Source organism: Rattus norvegicus, chromosome 9 (genome assembly GCF_021556685.1).
Source record: "Rattus norvegicus strain SHRSP/BbbUtx chromosome 9, alternate assembly SHRSP_T2T, whole genome shotgun sequence".
In the NCBI taxonomy this organism is placed as follows: Eukaryota; Metazoa; Chordata; class Mammalia; order Rodentia; family Muridae; genus Rattus; species Rattus norvegicus.
In genome coordinates, this window is record NC_141542.1 from 79,746,208 (window position 1) to 79,762,554 (window position 16,347).

At 41.8% G+C, this 16,347-nt stretch overlaps 3 protein-coding genes and 2 non-coding genes across 7 annotated transcripts in view; 3 read left to right on the top strand and 2 right to left on the bottom strand.

Moving 5' to 3' along the window:
• The window catches only part of Ndufs1 (NADH:ubiquinone oxidoreductase core subunit S1), a 34,197-nt gene extending 25,664 nt beyond the window's left edge, over positions 1-8,533 (bottom strand). Inside the window, exons 1-4 of one of the 2 annotated variants that reach the window (XR_015628538.1) lie at positions 8,438-8,533; positions 3,766-3,831; positions 3,081-3,172; positions 2,275-2,382 (exon numbers count right to left, since the gene is read on the bottom strand). Coding sequence is in view for 1 of the 2 variants with exons in the window: in NM_001005550.1 (NP_001005550.1) it covers positions 2,275-2,382; positions 3,081-3,172; positions 3,766-3,826 (261 nt within the window). In the remaining variant the exon portion in view is untranslated. The remainder of the gene's footprint in view (positions 1-2,274; positions 2,383-3,080; positions 3,173-3,765; positions 3,832-8,437) is intronic. The other variant, NM_001005550.1, reaches the window with a different exon arrangement.
• A 446-nt stretch (positions 8,534-8,979) lies between these two features.
• Positions 8,980-11,480, top strand: Eef1b2 (eukaryotic translation elongation factor 1 beta 2). The gene is made up of 6 exons (NM_001108799.3): positions 8,980-9,134; positions 9,584-9,706; positions 10,216-10,342; positions 10,629-10,695; positions 11,059-11,184; positions 11,282-11,480. The coding sequence occupies exons 1-6, from the start codon at positions 9,055-9,057 to the stop codon at positions 11,434-11,436; spliced, it is 678 nt and encodes a 225-aa protein (NP_001102269.1). The 5' UTR covers positions 8,980-9,054; the 3' UTR covers positions 11,437-11,480.
• On the top strand, positions 10,474-10,551 carry Snord51 (small nucleolar RNA, C/D box 51). Its single transcript, XR_015630015.1, has one exon. It is a non-coding gene; the product is annotated as a small nucleolar RNA SNORD51 (small nucleolar RNA).
• LOC148003760 (small nucleolar RNA SNORA41) lies at positions 10,813-10,944 on the top strand. The gene has a single exon (XR_015630020.1). It is a non-coding gene; the product is annotated as a small nucleolar RNA SNORA41 (small nucleolar RNA).
• A 1,007-nt stretch (positions 11,481-12,487) lies between the features above and the next one.
• Cmklr2 (chemerin chemokine-like receptor 2) overlaps positions 12,488-16,347 on the bottom strand; it is a 34,157-nt gene continuing 30,297 nt past the window's right edge. Inside the window, exon 2 of one of the 2 annotated variants that reach the window (XM_087564776.1) lies at positions 12,488-15,434. In XM_087564776.1, coding sequence (XP_087420902.1) covers positions 14,343-15,404 — 1,062 coding nt within the window. In that variant the 5' untranslated portion in view covers positions 15,405-15,434 and the 3' untranslated portion in view covers positions 12,488-14,342. 2 annotated transcript variants of the gene reach the window in all.

Consider the following 16,347-nt stretch of genomic DNA (forward strand, 5'->3'; position numbering starts at 1 on the left):
ACAATGAGCTGCAGGACAGGCTGAGACCTAACTCAAAGATTAAAAAACAAAACACAGCAAAAAAACAATAAAAACAAAGATTATCTTTCAAAATCATTTTTGTTTTCAGATAGGTATCTCAGAAGGCAGAGGCTGCAAGTCTGAAGCCAACTGAGTCTGGCCAGGGTTTTATTTATAAGACCTTTTCTAAAAAAAATGTTTTTCATATTTTTAAAAACTATTAATAGGATAATCTGACCATTCATACTAGTCTTAAAAAGAAATAAAATGTCACTGTGGTTCATGTCTTCCCCCCCCCCCCCCTTTGTGAAGCAGTGCCTAGTCAGAGGCACCTGGGATATGTGAGAGTGACACTGGCCTCTCAGTGACTAGGTCTTGGAGATTAGTTCCCAAAAAAGGGTGGCCCAGTCTCTTGCTTTTCCTCTTCTCATATAACAAACAGAGGCTTGGGGTTGGGGATTTAGCTCAGTGGTAGAGCGCTTGCCTAGGAAGCGCAAGGCCCTGGGTTCGGTCCCCAGCTCCGGAAAAAAAAAAAAAAGAACCAAAAAAAAAAAAAAAAACAAAAAAAACAGAGGCTTACTAAATGTGGTTGCTTGACTTTGGGGTGCCAAAACTATGAGCTAAATACACCTCTTTACTTCATAAAGTATTGAGACTTGGGTATTTTGTTATAGCATCCCCAAAGAAACTACAATATATTACCCCTTAGGGATAGTCTATTAGTCAAAGCAATTTTTTATTCTGCTCTGAAATTGGACTTTTTTGTTGTTGTTTGAAATGGAGTTTCTCTACTTGGCTGTTCTGGGTCTCTCTGTAGCCAGAAGCAGAGGTAGGTGAATCTCTGGGTTTGAGGGAGTTTGAGGCCAAGAATGGGCAGACTAAATAATATACATACTCTGCTTGCCTCTGCCTCCCACTTGGGAGGTATATCTACCACCTGGCTTTTTTAAAATTTAAAAATTTTTAAATTTTTGTGTTTAATACTAGCCAGTGCTATAAATATGTATCATTTAAATTAAAAAATTTAAGACCAGAAAAGAGCCCTAGGATTTAGTGAGATAGCTCAGTAAGTAAAATGCTTGCTATATAAGTCTGAGAAGCAGGAGGACTTAAGTTTGATCCCCAAAGCCCATATCAAAAAGCTGGGCATGAGGCTGGAGAGATGGCTCAGTGGTTAGGAGCACTGACTGCTCTTCCAGAGGTCCCAAGTTCAAATCCTAGCAACCATATGGCAGCTCACAATCATCTGTAATGGGATCTGATGCCCTCTTCTGATGTGTCTGAAGACAGCTACAGTATAGTCACATACATAAAATACATGTTTAAAAAAAAAAAGTGGGCATGGCGGTGCATGCTTATAATCTCAGCCTTGGGGAGGCAAAGACAGGCTATCCCTGGATATCCCTGGAGCTTGCCCACCTAGCATAAGCAGAAAGACCTGTCTGTTTAAAAAAAAAAAAAGAAAAAGAAAAGGAGACTCCCTGAGGAATGATACTGGAGGTTGTCCTCTGCCCTCCACAGACAGGAACATGTACACATACACACACATCTTTGTAGCTGGGCTACAGCTATATACATCAAAATGCAATTACATAACCTAAAGTGAATTTTTTCTATATAATTCTTTGTCAAGTGAAAACGGTGCAGCATAAGCCCTTCTAGTATACATTACACACTCACCATGCATCTTAAGATTGTGTCTTAAGACACTGACAGCTTAAGAAACCATTTTGAACTCCCAGACTTGCTATATGGCATTTCTGTTTATATAATATTTCCATCAATGTATTTTATTTGAAATGAATCACTTATGTGGTGATTTGAATAGGTTTGGCCCCCACAGATTCATGTGTTTGATGCTTGGCCATAGGGAAAGGCACTATTAGGAGTTTGGCCTTTCACTGTGGGCAGGCGCTTTGAAGTCTCCTCCTATGCTCAGACTCAGTGCAGAAGAAACCCTCCTGCAAACTGCCTATAGGAGACGGTCTTCTCCTGGCTCCTATAGCACCAAATCTGCCTGCACGCTGTCATGTTTCCCACCATGATGATAATGGACAGTTCCTCTGAAACTGTAAGCCAGCCCACTTAAGTTTTTGCCTTCATAATAGTTGACTTGGTTATAGTCTCTCTTCATAGCAATAAAACCCAAACTAAGACAACCTACATACAAAAAATATTGGAGTTATAGCAGTAATGATTCTAGATAAAGTTTGCTGCAAGATTTAAAGTCTTCTCCCTCCCACAGTATAATATGGAATGCCAGATATTGTGTACCTTTGGAGCTTTCTCAATCTCTACCAGGCACATCCTGCAATTTCCAGCTACAGACAACCTTTCATGGTAACAGAATCGAGGGATTTGCATGCCAACCTTCTCGCAGGCCTAGAAGACAAAATATAGCTTTAGAATAATTTCCTTGGATCTTGTTCTTACTGAAACATAAAGGATGAAGACATCTTTTATTATTTCTGCCCCATTACCCACTTATCTTAACCCCCTCCTTATAAGTTCCTCAAGAACTCTTGCTCCATTCCAAACTGCCAGCTGCCTCAAAGGACATAAATCCCTCCACTTTATGCATAACGAATTAGGTAAGTCCTCACAGTCTGTGGTGAGTCTTTCCCATTATCTGCTTTGTCCACAGTCCACAAAAGCTCCCCTGTCAACCTGTCCCAGTGGCTTCATTCCTAGACTTACTTTCTCTTTCGAGTTACTGCCTCATCTCACATCTTACGGCTGGCTAGGATTTAGTTTTACCTCTGACATCTCTACCAACCCCCAGCTATCCAAAATACTTTCCATTGTACCTAGAATTTTTTTTTCTAACATTCAGTGCTTTCATGTCTGTCTATGTCTGCCACAGTCCAGAAATGAGAAAAAAAAAAATTAACCCACAGTCAAAATAAAGCATCATCTGCCTATGACCAAATTTGTTATTTCTGGAGAAATTTAGAGAAATAACATACTATCCTTCACTTACTTGCTTTGCAGGACACATTTCTATATTTAAACTAAACAGTATGAAGGAAATAATTTTTAAATATAAATCAGGGAACACACAGATTCACAAAAGTCATTACCTGCAGGACAGTGGTTCCTGGTTCCACCATGACAGACTGACCATCAACAAATACTTCAATCAAGTTACTTGCTGCTGTGCCAGTTGATCGAACTGGTTATCAAAACAATAAGGTGAGAAACAAATTAACCGAGTTGAATTCGAAGAGCCTAATGAATTAGCTAAATATAAAAAATTATCATTTTTTACTAGTCTTCTCTTTCCAGATGCAAATTTTGTTTTTCATTTTTGTTTGTTTCTTCCAGTCAGGGTTTCTCTCTGTAGCCCTGGCTGTCCTGGAAAGACCCAGCCAGACCAGGCTGGCCTTGAACTCAGAAACCCACCTGTCTCTGCATTCTGAGTGCTGGGATTAAAGGCTTGGCTAAGACACAAACTTTTCAAGCACTAAATAAGCATAAAAGCTTTTTTAACTCAACTCTATCAAACACATGGTTGTTAGGTTTGGTTTTTGCATTTATAAAGATAATCAAAAATACTCATGGGACTCGAGAGATGGCTCAGCAGTTAAGAGCACTGACTGCTCTTCCAGAGGTCCTGGGTTCAACTCCCAACAACCACGTGGTGGATTACAATCTGTAATGGAATCTGATGCCCTCTTCTGGTGTGTCTGAAGACAGCTACAGTATACTTTAATATACATAAATAAATCTCTAAAAAAATTTCATGAATATACAACAAAAACTTACCATATCCTTTAGGAGACTTAGAAAGGCCTATCAAGGCCCTTTTTACAGGTATCCTTAACATGATGGCTAAAAGCAATAAAACAAAGATTAATTTTGTAGAAGAAAAAGACCCACCTACTTATAAAATTCCTGGTACTATTTTATGGTTTCACATACATTATTCTAGGAGAATATTCGGATTCAATGTTTTCCCTCAAGTTGTACATATAATATGCAGTCCCAGAAACACTAGCAATACAGTATCAATATCAGACAACTGAGAAGTAGTTAGCAGATAGCAGACTTTGGGTCCTTGCATAGATAGGTAAGGTACAGCTGAGCTACATCTCCAGCACTAAACTTGGGCTCTGTAATACAAAGTAAAGGGCGGTTTTGATATAATCAGAACAAAGTGGTAAGAGCTTGGAATACAGCTCAGTTGGTATAAGAGTGTTTGCCTAGCACTGAGGAACTTCTAGGTTCTAATATCAGAACAGCATAATCCAGATTATATGTGTGCAATCGCTGAATTTGGGAGGTTGAGGCAGAATCAGAAGTATAAGGACATCTTCTGCTACAGCAAGTTTGAAGTCAGGCAGAGATACAAGAAAAAGAATTAAGAATAAAGTAAAATAAGTTGCAAGAATAACTCTTTGTCATTAACAGCTATCTAAAATACATAAAATACCTTTCTGCCTTCATCTCCCACCAGTACGTTGGGGATTTTGTTTTGTTGAGACAGATCTCATTATTAATCTGCTTCTGCTTCCTGGGTGCTACCACGACTAGGTCCAGTATGCACTCTCTCATGATATATATCATGATATATATTTTATATATGACCCTAAGATATTCCGAGGTAGCTCAGAAGTCAAAAGCCTTTGATGCATCTTTGTTCTCTCACAGTTCTACAATCTGCTTGTGTTATGCTTTTATCTTAAACGCACTATGAACTCTTGGCATTTTCCTCCTTTCAGTACCAATTCCCAAAAGCTAATAAAAATAGGTTTTAAAACAATGCTTCTACATTGCTTTGGGTGTTTTAGAGGCCTAATCTCAGTTACTTGGGACACTAAAGCAGCAGGATCCCATGTTCCCAGACTGCCTAGACCTTGAGTGAGTTCAATACTAACCTGGATAATCTAGTGAGACCCTGACTCAAAAATAAAAAGGTTAACTGGAGAGGCTCAGCAGTTTAAGAGCACATGTTGCTCTTGCAGAAAACCTGGTTTCTGCTCCCAGGGCCCAAACAAAGGCTCACAACCATCCACAATTGTTACTGATGTCCTCTGCAAGTGCCAACACACACAGAGCACACACATACAAGCAGGCAAAGCACTCATATACGAAAAGAGAATAAGCTGAACATGGTGGTGCACACCTTTAATCACAGTGCCTGGGATGCAGAGGGTGGCGGAGCTCTGAGTTCAAGGCCAGCCTGGTCTACAGAGTGAGTTCTAGCAGCCAGGGCTACAAAAACCCTGTCTCCAAAAGTAAAGAGGGGGGGGGGAGAGTATGTGTGTGTGCGAGAGAGAGAGAGAGAGAGAGAGAGAGAGAGAGAGAGAGAGAGGAGAGAGGGAGAGAGAGAGAGAGAGGGAGAGAGAGAGGAGAGAGGGAGAGAGAGGGAGAGAGAGGGAGAGAGAGAGAATAAATTATTTTAAAGTTTTTTTTTAAATCGAAAGTAAAGTGAAGGATGGAAATGTGGCTCAGTGGTACCAAGTGTGAGACAGCTCTAGGTTCAATAACCAAGACTAAAAAATAATTTAAATGAAAGGCCAGAGAGATAACTCAGAGGTTAGCATTGTCATCCATCACTGAAGGAAGTGAGGGCTAGAAGGAAGCAGTTTCTTAATTGAGGTTCCCTCCTCTCAGATGATGTTAGCTTGTGTCAAATAGACATAAAACTATGCAGCACAGTCTCTAAAATCCTTTTCTACAAATTTCTGGGATTACAGATATGTTGTTTTTCTGTTTGTTTTTACCTTTTAAAGATAGTAAAAAAAAAAAAAGTGATGAGTATATCAACATTAAAAAAACAGTAAAAATGTTTCTCAACAGCAGTAGCAGTACTAATAGAAAATAGTTCAAAAAACAGATTTTTTTCCTTTTTAATAATTAAAAAAAGTGTTTGTTATGTGTTTTGTCTGCATGTATGTCTATTCACCTCAAGGAGGCCAGGAGAGGTTATCAGATCCCTTGGAATTGGAGTTACAGACAGCTGCTGAGCTGCCCTGTAATTTTAGGGAATCAGATCTAGGTCCTCTCTGAAAGAACAGTCTTAACCACCCAGTCATCTTTCCAGTCCCAAAGGTATAGCCTAGGCAGGTCTTGAATTCATGATCCTCCTGTCTATACTTCTTGAACATACGCTGGCATGTGCTACTACAACTGGCTTTTAGCTGTGTAGAGACCAGGCTGGCCTGAAACACACAGAGATTCACCTACAGGCCTCTGCCTCTTAAGTGCTGAAATTAAAAGCATGTACTACCACTTCAGATAAAACAGAATCCTAAACATTAAAGTCTGTAGTTATTATAGATGATATATAATTAAATATTTCATTAGCTTATAATTTAATTTATTTAATTAATTCTTTAAAAATGGAAATCTACAGTTTACAAACTGAATTTGCAGATACCGAGTCTGTTATCTACTAGGTATTGGTTCTTTACCTATAGAGCAAATCTACACTGTTTCTTAGGGTATTATTACTAGGTCAATAATAAAAACAAAGAAAAAAATTGCAGTAAAAACAGCAAGGCAATCAGTAATGGCTATTAACAATCAGTTGTACAGCGATCTTTGTTTGTGGCCCTTTTTCTTATTAAAAACACACCATGTATATATTTTATTATTCTACTTACTAGAGTTGGACAGAGCAGGTAGCTTTAATGCAGGACCACTTCCTTTAGGCTGCACTGGACTATATCCGTAGTACATACAACAAACAAACCCACAGTACTAAACTGAAGGTGAATCATCAATATTGTTAGCTACTGGACTGTAAGTTCCTTGACAAAAAATTTGGCTATTTCTCTTTTCTGAAGACTAGCAAGTCCCCAAGTAGTTTTGCCACCAAATTCCAGAATGAGCAGTTATCTATCTCTGTTTTAAATGGTACTGATGAGGCTACGCACAGCAGTCTATGCCTGTGGTTGCAGCACTGGGAAGCCTAAAGCATGAGAATCAGGAGTCTGAGGCCAGTCTGAGCTATATACATGGGACCTCATCCCACAAAAACAGCCTGCACTGCATAAAGAGTCTGAGGATAACCTGGCTTATGCACTGTACAGGTTGTTTTGCTGTGGTTTTTTTACTTTGGTGGGTTTTGTTTTTTTTTTTTTTTTTAGATATATCTCATGTACCTCAGACTGGCCTCAAACTTGCTATGAAGTCAAGGATCAACTTGGACTCCTAAACTTCAGGCTTCCACTTCCCAAGCAAGGGGCAGAATTAGCAACATGTACCACCATGTTCAGCTTCGTATATGTTTTATTGTTGTTGTTGACATTCATTTACTTACTGGATGAAGGTTACCATATACACACAAGGGGGTGGGGCAGGCGCATGAGGAAGTCAAAGGCAACTTTTGAAAGTCAGTTCTCTCTTTCCATCAATGTGGGTCCTGGAGACCTAACTCATGGATGCCAGGCTTAGCAAGCATCATTACCAACTAAGCTATCTCACCAGCATGCATTTCAGAATATGCATTTCAGACATGGTATCTATCAAATAGGAACAGTAGAGTCCTTACCTAAGCATGCACAAACTCCTCCATTCAATCCTGTCCCAGCCTCCCCTGTCTAGGATTACAGATAAGCACCACCACACCCTGGCATATCTCTACTATCTTGGCTGTAACTAATAAAAATAAAGGGCGTTGATGTTCTGGCTTAGAATAATAGATTCAAAGATGCAAAACTCAGTGGGGGCTGGGGAGGAGATTCCCAGAAATTTTTGTTTCATCTTAAGACATGAATCTTGAGAACACTGCAGCTTCCTGATTTGCAGTGGGACTCAGAGCTAACTTTTTAAGATTCACTTTTAATTTATGTGTGCATGTGCTTGTCTCTGTGTGGTTATGTGCATTTATAAGTGCCGGTGCTCACAGTCCAAAAGAGTGGCAAATTCCCTGTAACAAGGCAGTTGTCCCCCTTCTGACGGAGACAGTGGGAACCGAACTCGGATCTACTCTACAAGGCACTCTTAACCACTTGGCTATCTCTCCAACTCCGACTGAGCTTTTAGTTTTTGTCATTCTCCCCGTCAGTGGAATGAATAAAATACTACCCAACATCATCAATGAACTGGACAAAATAAACAGTAGTGTGGGCAGTTTCAAGATAGCAACTAAAGAGACGCCTAATGTTTAAGTCTTTCCTGACACTGGGAAATGAACCGGTCTCCTCCAGACAGGGCCATCTCCTGTCTTCCCCTGCAGAGAGAAAGTAGCTAGCAAGCCGGAACTCCCAAAGGTTTCCTGATCATCTTGCTTATGCTCCATCAGACCAGAAACTATGGCTAGTAACCTTCACCTGCCGGTTCTCCGGGGTTCTGGAGGTGGCGGGGCAGGAGGTGGTGCCCAGTCAAGGACAAGAGGAGAATGACTTGTTTGACCTAAAGAACACAGTCCTGCTAAGAAAGAAAACACCACTCGAAGCACTTCAACTTTCTCTCTTAAACGCGTCCTCACCTTTCCTCTAGAGCTCACCAAGTTGTCCCGCTGATTTGTCCGGATCCCCCTGACCCCTCAAAACCCAGCCGCTAAGTCAATATGGCGGCCACGGCTAACTCCGTCAGCCTGACCTGGCGGACGGAAAGCCAGGAGGGACAACAAAGCCAGATTCGACAATCTCCCCTCTTTGGACCTGTTCGGCAATTTCCGTCAGCACGAGAGGGAGCCGGGAGAAAGCGGAGAAGACAACTTGGACCTGCAGTTCCGCCGGAAGTAGCCGAGGCCTTGAGGCCGAATGCTTTCGTTCAACTCCGGCTCCTCAAGGGGCGTTTCCTTTAGTTTTAGAATCCTTGGAGGTAGGCGTTTTAAAATGCATCTTTTATTAATTTCCTTCCAAACACAAGGAAAAGCCCGCGGACGACCTGTGGGTCGTCTAATTCACAAGACGCAGTTTTACGTGAAGGAACGAGACTAGTAACGTACTTTGACCTTTAACCTCTAGCCGGTGCAGTGGAGGGAAACGCCTCCGTCTCTATATAAGGACTTTTCCGGCGGGTCCCGGCCCTTTTTCTCCCTCAGCGCTGGCCGCGGGCTTCTAGCGCTCTTTTCCTCCGCTCCCGGTTACAGTCGACGCCATGGGTTTCGGAGACCTGAAAACCCCCGCCGGCCTCCAGGTGCTCAACGATTACCTGGCGGACAAGAGCTACATTGAGGGGTGAGCCGGGAGCCCCGGGGGCCACGTGGCGCGGGCTCGGCGGGAGGGAAGCGGGTCGCCGGAAACTAGGGGAAGCCGAGTTAGGTCTCCCGAGTCTCGGATGCCACTGGAGCAGGACCTCCCTGGAGGGGCTGCCAGCGCAATAATTGAAATAATGCTTGCTCTCCGTGTAACTACGTTCAGCCGGTTCTTCCGCGTCCTCTGACTAGTTAATTTAAACCTGTGGCAAGCCCGAGGTAGCCTTTGAGTTCTCCCAAGTGGTAGAGAATTCTTGGCTTGTACAGATTGAAACATATTTTGTGCACTTCCGATTAGAAGCAATTTAGGTTAGCCCTGTAATAGTTACCACTAGTAGTTAGTTTGGCGGGTATGGGCTGTGTCATTTACCAGTTAGGTGTTTGTGTCTTTTCTTTTAAAGGTGCGTGTACTTGTTTTTGTGTTACCTGCAGGTACGTGCCATCACAAGCCGATGTGGCAGTATTTGAAGCAATCTCTGGTCCACCACCCGCTGACCTGTGTCATGCTCTGCGTTGGTATAATCATATCAAATCTTACGAAAAAGAAAAGGCCAGGTAAAAGTATCATTGTGCTACCTGGATTTTCGCATGGCAAAGTAGGACCGGGGTTAAAGTTGCTTTAGCATTGTTGACCTAGTGTAAACCAAATTTCTTTGTGACCTTAAATTAAGGCCAACAGACTGAAGTTCTCCATTTTCTCACAGAACAGGTAGAACATGGACAGCTGCAGTTTACAATTTTCCCACACCTCATTAATGTGTTTTGACCTGGGGGAGGGGCACCACTGGGTTGTGAGGGTAGCTGATTTAATTCCTGGCCATTCTTCTAAAACTAAAGAATGGAAGTGGGGATATATAATGAATCTCATTCAGATGTTCATTTTGGAAGAGTAAACCATTGAGTACTGAATACTATGTCTCCTTTAAAGTCAGGTCATTTACCTGGGGTTGTGCTAAGGTTAAGTAACCAGAAGAGATTGTGAGTTACTGGAAAGGAAGATTGTGTGTTTTGCCCAGAAAGAGCTTTGACACCAACCTAATGTTGTAGAATGCTTGTTTTTCAAGCTTGCCGGGAGTGAAGAAATCTTTGGGCAAGTATGGCCCTGTCAGTGTGGCAGATACCACAGGAAGTGGAGCAGCAGATGCTAAAGACGATGATGACATTGATCTCTTCGGATCTGATGATGAGGAGGTATGCCTTTCTCTTTATACAAGTATATTGATAAGGCAGACAGTCTTTACAGCATGACTAACTGGTGCTGTAGCCACTGCCCGGACATGGATCCTGCCTTGGCTTTATTGTCTGCCTTTAAAAATTTATCACTGGGTACATGATGAATAAAATCGAATCACCATCTTTCGGCTGAGCTCCTGATGGATTTGCTTTTTTCTGATGTCCAGTCATTTTTGTGATGACCTTGTCACTACATTTAAGCAGAAGATAACCAACTTTGTGAAATGTTTTTTTCTCTGTACAGGAAAGTGAAGACGCAAAGAGGCTACGAGAAGAACGCCTTGCTCAGTATGAGTCAAAGAAAGCTAAAAGTGGGTAACTTACGGTTTATCTTCATTGTTAGTAATGTGAATGCCTTTGTCTAGTGCTTGGCCTTAAAGTGGGTTTTCCCCCAGTTAAATTGAATGGGTCAATATTTTATTTACATCTTCCACAGCTACTGGTCTGCAGCTGTCTTTATGGTAGCAGTTGTAGCATTCCTCTGTGGGAAAGAAACTGTTACACAATTTAATGCCTCTTTCTTAGCCACATAGAAAGAGGAATATGCGTGACAGACACAAGGCGAGTTGTGTACGTTTTTGGCAAGAAGGTGGCCTGTTTCAAAACAAACAGATTTGACTTAATGGTGAAAATGTTGAGTATTTAGGTGTCGTTCATTTTTTCACCTTTTTTAGAGCCTGCAGTTGTTGCGAAGTCTTCCATCTTGTTAGATGTGAAGCCTTGGGACGATGAGACAGACATGACGAAACTTGAGGAGTGTGTCCGAAGCATTCAAGCGGACGGCTTGGTGTGGGGCTCCTGTAAGTGATGCTTGTGTTTGGGGGTTGGAATTTGGGCATCTTCAGTTTTCCCATCACAAAGAGTTTCCTAACTTTTTTACCCCTTGATCTTTTTTAGCTAAATTGGTTCCAGTGGGATACGGAATTAAAAAGCTTCAAATACAGTGTGTAGTTGAAGATGATAAGGTTGGAACAGATATGCTGGAAGAGCAGATTACTGCTTTTGAGGACTATGTACAGTCCATGGATGTGGCTGCTTTTAACAAAATCTAAATCATCCTTAAGTCTGTGCACTTAAATAAAAGCTTGAAAGATAACCCTTGACTCTTCATTTGCTGTGAGAAATGATATACTTTGTTTTGAAGAAAAGGTGAAGTGGTGGGGACTTGGGCTAGAAAGAGAAATTTTGCTCAGCATTTCAAACCACTTGGGCCATGGTTATCCAGACCAACATGAAGTTGCCTTTTAGCCAACACTGTATCGTGTCATAGATATAACTAAAAAGAAGATAAAAAATGTGTTATTAAAAATTTAGCGGGGTTGGGGATTTAGCTCAGTGGTAGCTCAGTGGGCCTTAGCAAGCTCAAGGCCCTGGGTTCGGTCCTTAGCTCCGGGGGAAAAAAAATTAGCAATTAATTGTCACCCGATGTGTTCAATACCTTTTTGAAAAGCAGAATGAATCTTGGGCCACTAAGCTGACTCCGAGGGTGCTTACCATTTGGTTCAATCCCTAAAGATAGCGTTATGTCCTGAGAGGAACATTGTATAGGTTTATAAGGTGGTCAAGTGTGGAGGTCTTTCCATTGAATCTGGAAATCTGAACCTAGAGCTGCAGGAAAGTGCTGGGATAAGCAGTGTGCTAAAAGCTACTTGTTGGAAACATTTGTGGGAGATCATACTGCTCAAGAAGTACAGCATGGGGGGCTGGAGAGATGGCTCAGCGGTTATGAGCACTGACTGCTCTTCCAGAGGTCCTGAGTTCAAACCCCAGCAACCACATGGTGGCTCACAACCATCTGTAATGGGAGCCGATGCCCTCTTCTGACAGGCAGGTGTAGATAGACCACTCATGTACATAAATAAAACATCTTTAAAAAAAAAGTACATCACAGCATTTCAGCTTTGTGTTAAAAATTTGGTACATACAGTAACTAAATGTATTTACCATAATTTTTAAAGTTTGGGGTTTGTGTTCTGTGAGCCAGGTGGTGGTAGTGCACATTTTTAAACACAACACTCAGGAGGAAGAAAAATGCAGACTTGTGGGTTCAAGGCCAACCTGAGTTATAAAGTCCATGAGAGTTGTGTATACAAAGAAACATTGTCTTAAAAACAAAGTTTTCTGTATTTTATAGATAGGACTCTAGAAGAATAATTCAGTTACTTCAGTCAGACAGTACTCTTGCTCTCAGTCTGGTTTTATGTTGACTACCTTCAGTGAGGGAAGCTTCACGTTCATACATAGATTCAATAAAACATGTACTAAGGAGAATATACTTCAACAGACCCGTCCTAAAGTAGTAGAAGTTTTTTCCAGGTTAGAATCATGAGGGCCAGCAGAGGGCAGTATTGTCAAAAGCCTGAAAGCAGAGAAAGGGTTAGAGCAGAACTGTTAGAGCCTGCTGCAGAGCATGTCAGAAGCATGAGAGCAGGCTGGGGGCCGTAGCAGAACCAAGAGAGCTGGCTGGGGCCCTGTCAGAGTCACGAGAGCCGGCAGAGGGCACCACTTGGTATTCTAGGGCTTCTGGAGAACAGACAAAGGTACATTTTATTCATCTTATTCTCGTGTCTCTGTAAACAAAAGAACAAGATAGAATTGTGCTGTCAGTGCATGCTCTCTGAAGAGCATCTATACCATCTGGAAACATGTTTATAGTAATCTACACACTTGTACTTAGCTAGAATTTTCCATAACCATGATGTTCTGGAGGACTAAGAATGAACACAAAATTGTAGACATATTTCATAAAGGGGCAAAGAGTCTGTCCCCTCCCTTTCGTTCTGAGCCAGCCTAGTCTTGCTTTGGCCAATTTGATATGGTGGAAACAATGCTGTGTGTATGACATTCATAACCTGTAAGAGGACTGTGGATGTGGCTCAATAGCAGAGCACATGCGGCTTGCAGCTGGAAGTCTGGTGACCCCCGGAGAGGTCATGGAGCAATTACAAGAGGAAGGACAAGATCTACTGATTAACTAGCCCAAGTATTCCAAGATAAGGCCATTAGCATTATTACCTACCTGAAGCTCCAAGCATAAGAAGCAGGGTCAAATCACCCTGTCTTGTTTATATTCCAGAAACTCAGAATTGAGCTATACTAACAATAAATTGTTGTTTTAAGCAACTTACTAAATAAACAGTTAACAGGAATGGAAGTTTTAAATCCATAGCCAACTAATACTTTATAGTTTATGGAAGCTTGAGTCCAGCCTAGCATACATAGTGAGACCTTACCCCAAACAAAAGGGTTGGCTTTTTTTTTGTTTGTTTGTTTGGTTTTTTTGTTTTTTTGTTTTTGACTGAAAAGGTGATGATGAGGGAGCTGGGGAGCTGGCCCACCTTAGCCAGAGTGCATTCAAGGACAACCTGAGTTCAACTCCTGGAACACACATTAGAGAAAGCACTGGCAATCTCGTTGAGGTGTAGCTAGGCAGATCTCTGGCACTTGCTGGCTAGCTATTTTAGCCTGGTTGGTGAGCTCTAGACAACTGAAAAACCCTGTCTCAAAAAAAAAGAGAGTGTCTCCATGAGAAAAATGATTTAGTTACAGTCTACATACATGTACATCTATAAATACATTAACATACACACACACAAAATGACTCAAAAGCAAACCAGAAAAAAAGTCAGCCTGATAGTTTTTCAACAGAGATGATTAATATGATGTGGTATACACTATAAAAATTATTTAATCTGATACATATATTGCGTACATTAATAGACGAAGGCTAAAAGAGTGGGGGAAACTTTTAGGGTGTCAGTATCAGAATTGCCACCAGAGGGCAGGCAGAAAGATACATGATTTAAATTGCAAGGAAGAGATCCTGCCTTTTATACCCATGCAAAAACGTAACCGAACAAAAATACAATCATTTTAGATCGGAACAAATCCTAATCTGAAAGGATTGGTTATGAGGCTCCCACAGAAACTTTGCACTGGTTTTCTGGGCACAAAATACTCATTGGGCAGTTTCTAGGAGAGACAGGCTCTTGGTTTCAGCACTCCTGAGTTGTTCACTCACTGTACCAGAGCAACTGGCCTCCCACAGTGACCGCTTTAGTACCTCGGCAACAGAGGCCCTGAAGCGAGCTTGAAACTTCTTGCTTATTAGAACGTAAAGGATGGGGTTTAAGCAGCTGTTGAGGAAGGCCAAGCCAGTAGAGAGAGGGATTCCGCCCTGCAGCACGTTCTGGAAAGAGCTATTGTGATGAATGCTGAGTTCCCAAATGCTGAACAGGTGAAAAGGAGTCCAGCAAACCATGAAGGCGATGACCACAGACAGGATCATCCAGAGATGCTTACTGGATATCAGAATGTTTTGCTTCTTCGTCTTGAAGATGAGGCACAGGTAGCAGGAGCTCATTGTCAGCAAAGGCAAGAGGTAGCCAAAAAGGAACTTCACCCAGGTCAGAACGTGGTGTCTCATCAGGGTGAGCTCATACTCCTGGAAGTTGTTATAACAAATAATGCGGTTGTTAACCTCCACGGTGTCCCGGAAGTACAGGGTAGGACCTCCGAGCAGAGAAGCCAACAGCCAGACAAATAGAACAACAAGCAGTGAGTTCTTCAGGGTCCGGTGCGGATGAGACAAGCCAGGGTGGATCAAGTGAATGTAGCGGTCCAGGCTAATCACTGTCAAGAAGAATACACTGGAAAACATGTTCAGTTGGGCAATGAAGGAATTAAGCTTGCAGAGCCATCGGCCAAAGGGCCAGTGGAAACTCAGTGCCACATAGGAAATATACAGAGGCAGGAAGAGAACAAAGACGAAGTCTGCAATGGCCAGATTGAGAAACCAAAGAGTGGTGACCGTCTTCTTCCACTTGAATCCCATGAACCAAATGACGATGGCATTCCCTGGAATTCCCAGAACAAACGCAAGGGCATATAAGAGCAGGGAGATCCAGTGAACGATTCCCGGGTACACATTCTCCTCTGCGTCAGGTTCCTGGGAGTAATATTCTAAGGCATAGGAGTAGTTGTCCAGTTCTTCAAATAGCATTTCCCTTGAGACTTCCATGATGATCTTATAGGTGGAGAGTGAGGAAATCTGGAAAAATAATGTTTAAAGGAAAAAGAAAAGCTTAAGAATTAAGTTTGATGAATGCAAGACATAAATTGAAAAGTACAACATTTTATGACTAAGACATGGGTTCTTTTTGGAAGGGCTTGTGTTTATACTACAGATGTCTAAGTCCCAGGCTCACAGATTACACACACTGGCTCAAAGGTTTTGAGAGTTCATCTGTGATTCAGTAATTGTTACGTGGAAAATGATCTACTGTACAGGTCAAGTCCTCTGCCCTTAATACTTGTAGCCCATTATGGTGCATTGAAAGAATCTTGACACTCAGCAGGCATTTATTAGGCTCCTAGTATGCGTTAGTTTATATCAGATGCTAAGGGAAACAGATGGATACCTGCACAGTGGTGAGTTCCAGATCCGTAATCGTAGTCCTGACTTCTTAAGCTCTAGCTTGAGAAAAAATACATTCTGGATCCTTCCTTTTCCAAGATACCAGTAAGACTGAAGATTTTGACCAGAATGTATTTTAGGCCCAGGATATTTTTTTTTTGTCATGTTAGGAATTAAATTAGGGGCCTTGAATAGGCCAAGCAGACACTCTAAGGGCTAAGAGCCCAACCCTAAGGATGATGGGATTGCAAATACAGCAATCAGAGTTCTATATCAATATAGCTAAATGGTTTTTCAGTTAGAAGATAGCTTTACTTTTGTTGTATTTTGACATTGAGTTTCTGGTGTTGCCTTTCTTCCTCTTCTTGGAATAGGCTATCACGCTGTAGGGCTCGTAGATGGCTTTGTATCCCACTGTACAGTCTAGATTGGCTTACGCCTCACAGCAATTCTCCTGCCTCAGTCTTCCAAATGGTCAGAGATGGGGATAAGCCATCACACCTAAATAAAAGATATCTTTTGGAGTAAATGTCAGCATAACCATATA

Excerpts from the sequence above, each read along its gene's own strand:
- Eef1b2 (NM_001108799.3), top strand. The coding sequence starts at position 9,055 with ATGGGTTTCGGAGACCTGAAAACCCCCGCCGGCCTCCAGGTGCTCAAC. Across the intron at positions 9,707-10,215 it reads TACGAAAAAGAAAAGGCCAG|CTTGCCGGGAGTGAAGAAAT; the intron begins GTAAAAGTATCA and ends TTGTTTTTCAAG. Across the intron at positions 10,696-11,058 it reads TGAGTCAAAGAAAGCTAAAA|AGCCTGCAGTTGTTGCGAAG; the intron begins GTGGGTAACTTA and ends CACCTTTTTTAG.